General features: G+C 36.0%; 1 protein-coding gene across 1 annotated transcript; it reads left to right on the top strand.

The window, feature by feature from the left end:
- Positions 1-4700: 4700 nt before the first annotated feature.
- Positions 4701-5305, top strand: LOC120077739. The gene is made up of 2 exons (XM_039031723.1): positions 4701-4772; positions 4985-5305. Exons 1-2 carry the CDS (start codon positions 4701-4703, stop codon positions 5303-5305), a joined length of 393 nt encoding a protein of 130 aa, XP_038887651.1.
- The last annotated feature ends 3227 nt before the right edge of the window (positions 5306-8532 follow it).

Here is an 8532-nt window from a genome sequence, read left to right as displayed (position 1 = left end):
TTTTGAAATATCCTTTTTTTTGTTATGTCAATGCTTCATGAATTTTCATTACCTTGCTTTTATCTGTTATCGTATAATTGTCTTTCTAAAAAATAAAAAAGAAAAAGGGAGAGAATGTGATCGTGTTGAACGATCGTAGTAAACGATTTTGTAACTTTGTTTTTTTATTTGACCCTCTCAATGTTTTCTTTACAACGATCGAGGTGAATGATTGCAGAGGCGCTACACGAAAGACGCAACTACTTTATTCCACCACTGCAATCGAAGAAAAGCAGTTCGCCGCAAAGAAGGATGCGATCACAAAGAATGCGGGCGCCAGAGCAAATTTGGGGGTTGTATCTTTCCTTGACTTTATTTATTCCAAATTTTGCTCTATCGCATCGCATTTTAACTTTGATCATTTTAGCATCGCATCCTCTTTAGTCGGTGCAATCATTGATTAATTTAGTAAGTCACCACATTATTTCTCTTTACCAATTATGATTTCAATGATGAAACGCATGCCTTTATTTTTTCGTATATACTAGAGTCGACTTAATTTTAGAACAATCAACTCATAAAATATTTCTAGAAGTTAGTGGTCTGCTAGCTTTCTTTCAAACTGACTTTGTACGAAACTTTCTAAGAGCATCGCATGACTTCTTTCAATCTTTCAGCAATGGGGACATTGCTGCATTTTAATTTGGGGGTGCGGTATTCATTTTCAACCTTGCTATTTTTAGGTTTAAAAAAAAAATAATAATATCATAATGTTGCGATCGGATCCTACTCGTAGTTAGATGTCCGCATGACACACGTGGGGGCAAGCCAAAATGAAGGTAGGAATCGTGATCAACGCATAAGTAAATGATCGCAACTCCACTGCCAAATGGGCATGAGTTTAGACTGAGAAAGAGCACCTTGCTCGTAGTTGGATGTCCGCATGACACACATAGGGGCAAGCCAAAACGAAGGCTAGGCACTTGGATCAGCACAAGATCATAGAAAAAATATATATATGTGTGTATGTGTGCGTGTGTGTGTGTGTGTGTGTGTGTGTGTGTCTAAACTACGCAAGGATAAAAATCATTTGAAAATACCCCAATGAAATTTTTTTTTGAAATAAATCATGCCATGCCCTGGAATCTAGTAAAGTCTTTTTGAAGGTTAAACTTGCGGTCTCTAAATTTTAGAAATATTTTAAGAGGCCTGAATAAAAATTAAGGAGATTTTGGTGCTTAAGATTTGAATAAGGCATCCTTGAGAAATCTAGGAAAGAGAAGGCGGTCAACTTCCTAAAGCAAATCTTTAGCTTATGCTTAAGGACAAACATTGTTTAAATTTGGAGGTGTGATAACGGGCAGAAATGCACGTTATTACAGTGTAAAATTATAAAACAATTCAGGATTGCGATGGTAAAAATATACAACATTGTGTCCAAAAGAATTAAGTTCACAACATTGCGATCGCATGCGTCCATCGCATTAAAACAGCTAACTTACGTATTTTTGTGCAGCAAATACGTTGGCGCAAGGCGGGAATGCGATCTAAAGAAATTAACGTCTGAGCGCATTAAGACATTAGACCGCAAGGCTATGCGATCGATTGTGCTCGCGAAAATCTGCTCAAGAAGGTGGCCGTATAGAGCCGGCGCATCAAGGTGGGCACATCTGGGTGAAAGCTTAATAAATCACAATGGGACAGAAAGCTGATGACGGTCAATTCTGAATTAAGTTGACACGCCGTTAATGACCTACTGTAGCAAGTACACTCAACTTTTCAATGACAATTATTCGGTGCATCTGACAGAGAATTAATGTCATTCCATCAGTGCAATCATAAGAGAGAAGAAGATTTTTACCCTAAGCTCTATAAATACCGAAGGCCACCTTCACTGAAGGAGTTGGACCAGTTGTTACAGTTAGCTCAGTTTTACAGAATTTTTCCTATAGATAGAAGTAGCCTTGTTCATAGATTTTCTTTTACTTAGAAGGCGAAAGCGAGAGAAGGGAGATTGCATCGAGAGATCGTCACGGTGAACTCGGAAGAGTGCTGGGGAGCGTCGAAATCAGAGAGAGGGAAACTCTTGCGGAAGCAAGAACATCTTTTGGGCGGAATAGAGAATACAGTGTAAGAGCCTTGGGAAGCAAGGAATTGCTATCAGGCTCTCTACCCTTATTTTTATTGTCATTTCATAATCTGAACTTATTTATAAAAATGGAATTTTCATCTTTATATCTGTCCACTCTTTGTACATTACGCATGAATAGCTAAATCTGTCGAATGGGTTAAGAAGTACTTAGCTAGCATAACCTGGGATCTTCATTCTATGAGATTATCTTGTATTATGTATGCGTCATTCGTCCATTAGGGATACTCGGGAGGGTAGTCTAAGAATAGAATCTAGGCTTGGAAAAGTCAGATTAGAATCTAGGCTCGGGAGAGTCAGATTAGAACCGCATAATCAAGAGATAGAAGCTTAGGAATAAGCTCTATTTGCTATTAACGCATCACATGCACTCTAGAGATAGAATATGATTGTATGTGATCACATTGTCCTTGTATGCATCGTCATCGCATAGGCAAGAAGTAAAGACTTAGGAATAAGTTCTATAGACATTATTGCATTATCGCATGCATCCTAAAATTAGGAGCTATCGCATTTGCATTGGAAAATGATTTGCTGTCGTATGAGTGTAGCATGATTGCATAGCTTGTACGCATTCTCGGGAAATGCTAGCTAAAGACCTTCTCAACCCGTTCCTCTGCATACTCAATATATCTGTCGCATAATTACTCTTCCCTCAAATCTGCTGCATACTTTCTATACATTAAATAACAAACCAACCAAACCACTGATTTATTTGTTACTGCAAAGTGATCTAAAATTACCATCGCATATTGTCTTCCTTAGTCCCTGTGTTCGACCCTGGGCTTACCAGGAAACTCAGTAGGATTTATACTTGGGTCTTGCTGAGAAAACTTTCTTGCACAACGCATATTCCACCATCGCACACCACTCTATTATTTCATCGCATAAAACAATGCATTAGGAGGATAATTAGAGAATTATCAATATAATTTCAGGACAAACGACAGTCGGAGGAACCAAAAATCTGAGGAGGAGTCAATTAACAATGAGTGGTTTACTTTCGAATGTTTTGATATAGAAAATAATTATATATTATAGTATGCTATGGTTTATGAAATATGATGCCATGATCTGTTTTATGTGTCTGATATTTCAAAAGTATTTAAATCATGATTTCTAAACTCGCGATGTTTTTATATGATCTTGTTTTATCAAAATGTAGTTTGGAATCAGAGTTTACATACTTGTGATTCATATGGTTTTTATGAAAACCTTTTGATTGTGGAATCAAGGTTGTTGAATAGTTGTGGAAATGGTTTCAAACTACTGATTCTTGTACCCGAGAGATGGTTATTTTCCTGTGCTACTTGAATGTGTTTCAGTAGCATCGCTCAAGCGATCAAGGGGTTATCGAGGTCAGATATGGCCAGAGTATATCGAGAAGTCTAGAGGAACTTACGTCTGTACTGCCACCAAGGCTATCAGGGGCTACCACTAGGGTCAAATGTGGCCAGAGTATACCAGGGAATCCAGAGTAACCTGGGTCTATGGTGTGTATCTATGCTTAGCCTTGAGGCAGCTCTGCATGCACGTATGACCTTATGATTTTGTTTACACCACGAGGGGCATTCTTTGTCCAGAGTAACTTGCCATTGTAAACAAGTATTTGGGTACAGAGTTGGTGCGATTTTCTAATAACGCCTGAATGTTTTATAATATGCTTATGAGAGTTGATCATGCCACTGTTTTACTAGCACGTGTTTGAGATGTTGTTGAATCTTTTATACGTTGTCAATGCTTTATTGAATGATTTGATAAACTTTATTGATGATTTAGAAAGCAATAACTTATGTTTATATTAAATTACCACTCACTGGGCATTAGCTCATGCTTTCTATGTTTTATGTTTTTCCCCACCTCCAGGTAGCGACAAGTCCCTGGTGCCTACTAAGCTGTCAAACGCAACTAGTGTTGTTAAAAATTTGTTGTATTGTTTGTGTATGTATTTGAGAGTATTTTAGAATAGCTAAAACTTATTTGTTAATGTCATGATATGGGAAATGTCAAGTGGAATTAAATGTATTAAATGATTATTGTGTAACTATTCAGGTTTAGGCACAGGTCGAGTCGGTTAGTTGGGTGCTAAACGTCATCAAGGTAGATTATGTTTAGCATCTTCACACCTCTTTCCTGGATCAGGGGGATAAAACTTTGGGGGGGGGGGGGTGACATTCCGAAAGGTGTTATGAATGTTTTTCCAAATATTGAGTATTGTGTTTGTCTACGACACCTTTTGCAAAATATGAAGTTGATTTATAAGGATTCTTTAATTGATGACATATATTATAGTTGTGCAAAATCTTATACAATTGATAAGTTTGAGTTTTATTTGAAATGGATGGAATCAATATATCCTACAATTCGGGAATATCTCAGTAAAGTTGGTTTTGAGAAGCGGGCACGTGCGCATTCTAGGAGAAGAAGGTATAATATGATGACTACTAATATTTCAGAGTGCTTGAATAATATTTTGAAAGAGCCTAGGGAGTTCCCTATTGTATCATTACTTGATTATATTAGAGAAATACTTCAAAATTGGTTTTATGAAAAAGGTCAATCAGCATTATCCATGAAGACTGTTTTGACTAGTTGGACAGAGTATGAGTTGCAAGGACAACACAGTCAGTCAAGAAGCTTCAAGGTACAAATACCTTAACTATTAGAAGATATCATTAATAATATGTTATCAGTGATAGAAGCTATCACTGATATTTTTTGTTTTCACTGATAGCTTGAAAATATTTAATCAGGTAGGGATAGTATCACTTACATTTTCATTTATATTTTAGTTTTCATTGACATTTCATTAATTTACTTGGTTGATTACATTTCGTTGACTATTTTATTTTTCAGGTTGATCCCATTAACAATAAAGAATATAAAGTAGTTCATGGAGACAATCACCTTTTGGTAAATTTGGCCTCTAAATTGTGTAGTTGTCGTGTTTGGAATTTGGTGGAGATTCCATGTGCTCATGCTTGTGCTATTATTCGTGGGCTAAATTTAGATATATATGCTTTTGTGTTGGACTACTATTTTTTCAGTACATTGTTATCAACCTATAAAGGATCAGTTTATCCTATTGGAAATCATTCTGAATTGAGATCTGTTGATGTTGGTGTGAATGTATTACCTCCAATAGTTAAACGTCTGGCTGGGCGACCACATAAATAAAGAATATTATCAATTCGTGAAAAGAAAAGGAGCTCGAAGTGCAGTCGATGTCATCATTGTGGCCATAATTGTAGGACATGCAAATTGTCACCAGTTGTTTAATGAAGAAGCTTGTTTTGTAATTGATGTTTGTAATGAAGAAGCGTGTTTTGTAATTGATGTTTGTCATCAATTTATCAATGATAGTGAGACGGTTGATGTTTTTCACCAATTTATCCATTAGATTGTAGTTGTTGCTTGTTGTCATCAATTTATCCATTAGATAGTGAAACAATTTGTTATTGATGTTTGTCATAAATATATCAGAGACATTGTTACTAATGTTTTGTCAGTGGAACAAACTTTGTTGTTGATATATCTATTCTTTAGTCAACATGATGCTTTCGTTTTGCTTTAGCCATAGGAATTGAAAGAAATGATATCAAGCTATCTGTAATAGCTTCTGTCAGTAATTAATACAATGAATTCAAAAGCATCAATCTTCTTTTGTTAAATAGCTATACTAAAAGATAAACATTTTTGCAGAAAATCCATCAATGATAGATTCTATCACTGATAGTATGTCTATTACTGATACCATACTATTAGTGATAGAAGCTGTGCAACTGTGTTTAAAGTATGAACAAGCCAACAACCTGTTGAAGAACACTGAAATAAATTGAAAGTTGCAACTATATCAATCACATTTCTAAAGGATTCATATTGATTCCAAAATAATTTCCAATCTAACTATCACTTATCTTGTAAAATAATAATCTAATTTCCAAAATCATAACAATCACTGTCTATTGTCCAAAATAATTTCCAATCTAACTATCACTGATCTTGTAAAATAACAATGTAATTTCCAAAAGCATAACAATCACTGTTTAACGATCATAGAAGCCTATCTATTGTAAAAAAAAAAAGAAACCATCATTGTCAAACAGAAATCTATCTATTGTCAATAAACAAGTCTATCTATTGTCAATCAAAGTTGTGATATTTTGAGAACAAAGCTTGGAGCGTTGTCATTCCACCTTGGAGAATGCCTTATAGCTTTGCTTGGAGACACCTTGGTAGACACATTTGGGGAGACTGATAATGGGCAGAAATGCACGTTATTACAGTGCTAAGTTATAAAACAATGTAGGTTTGCGTTGATAAAAATATACAAGATTGCGTCTAAAAGCATTAAGTTCACAATATTGTAGTCGCATGCGTCAATCGCATTAAAATAGTTAACTTATGTATTTTTATGCAGAATATGCGTTGACGCAAGGTGAAAAATGTAATCTAAAAAAATCAACGGCCGAGTGCATCAAGAAATTGCGTTAACGCGAGGCTAAACGAGTACATCAAGAGATTGCGTTAACGCAAGGCACATTAAAAGATTGCGTTACCGCAAGGCTATGCGGTGATTTGCGCTTGCAAATATCTGCTCAAGAAGGTTGCTGCATAGAGCCGGGGCAACTTGGTGGGTGCATTTGGGTGAAAAGCGTAATAAATCACGATGGAACATAAAGCTGATGACGGTTGATTCCGAATTAAGTTGACAAGCCGTTAACGAATTACTGTAGCAAGTACACTCAACTTTTCGATGACAAATATTCGGTGCTTCAGGCAGAGAATTAATACCATCCCATCAGTGCAATCATAAGAGAGAAAAAGCCTTTCACCCCGAAACTCTATAAATACCAGAGGCCACCTTCAGAGAAGAAGTTCGACAGTTCGACAGTTAGATAATTTTCCCCATAGTTAGTAGTAGCCTTGTTCTTAGTTTTTCTTTTATTTAAAAGGAGAAATTGAGGGAAGTGAGATTGTACCGAGAGATCATTTCGGTGAACTTGGAAGAGTGTCGAAAGCGTCACGATCAGAGAGAGGGTCAACTTCTACGGAAGCAGGAACATCTTTTGAGCAGAATAGAGTTAACAATGTAAAAGCCTCGGGAAGTAAGGAATTGCTACCAGGCTCTTTATCCTTATCTTCCATTGTCATTTTGTACTCTGAACTTATCTATAGAAAAGGCATTTACTTCTTTATATCTGTTCACTCTCTGTTTATTACGCATGAGTAGCTAAATTCGTCAAATGGGTTGAGAAGCACTTAGCTAGCATAAATGAGGATCTTCATTCTATACGATTATATTGTATTATGTATGCGTCATTCGTCCATTAAAGATATTCAGGAGGGCAGTCTAAGGATAGAATCTAGGCTCGGGCGAGTCAGATTAGAAATACATAATCAAGAGATAGGAGCATAGGAATAAGCACTGTTTGCTATTAACGCATCGCATGCATCCTAGATATAGGTTATAATTGTATGCGGTCACCTTGTCTTTGTGTGCATCTTGCATCATTGTATAGGCAAGAAGTAGAGACTTAGGAATAAGCTCTATGGACATTATCACATTCATCGTATGCATCCTAGAATTAGGAGTTACCGCATTTGCATTGGAAAATGATTTGCTGTCGCATGAGTGTAGCATGATCGCATAGTTTGAATGCATTCTCGGGAAATGCTATCTAAAGACCTTCTCAACCCGTTCCTCCGCATACTCAAGTGTATTTGTCGCATAATCAATCTTTTCTCAAATCTGCCGCATACTTTTTACACTACAAACAACAACCCAACAACTCTTTGATTTATTGGTTATCGCAAAGTCATCTTAAAAATTATTACCGCATATTGTTTTCCTTAGTCCCTGAGTTTGACCATGGACTTACCAGGAAACTCGGTAGGATTTATACTTGGATTCTGTTGAGAAAACTTGTTGCACAACACATTTCCCATACCGCAATTCCTTTCATTTTATCACCGCATAAAATAACGCATCAAAGACCTTCTTTTTGTCTTTCTTTTGTTTTTTTGCGTTCTCTAAAATTTTCTTGGTTGGTTTTGCTTGTCTTTTTGGTCTCTTGTTGTCCTCCATATTTTCGAACATAACCTTTGGTCTATATTTTTTGGACTCTTTTTAAGAGTCATTTCAATAATCTGAAATCATGGAATCAAATATAACATGACAACTATTAATGTGCTATTAGTATCAGTCAAGTAAATAAAACTTCCTATTATTTATACTATCATTGATAATGAACTACCAGAGATAGTGTGTTATCACTGATAGTTGGTTATCAGTGATTTCAGATATCACTGATAGCATGTTAATCTTATACTTGAAAACATCAATCAATCAATACTTACCTTCTTTTTGGTCATATCTTCTTTATCTACATTCTCTTCCTCTT

Source organism: Benincasa hispida, chromosome 1 (genome assembly GCF_009727055.1).
Source record: "Benincasa hispida cultivar B227 chromosome 1, ASM972705v1, whole genome shotgun sequence".
NCBI classification, from domain to species: Eukaryota; Viridiplantae; Streptophyta; class Magnoliopsida; order Cucurbitales; family Cucurbitaceae; genus Benincasa; species Benincasa hispida.
This window is presented reverse-complemented; position numbering and strand designations above follow the sequence as displayed.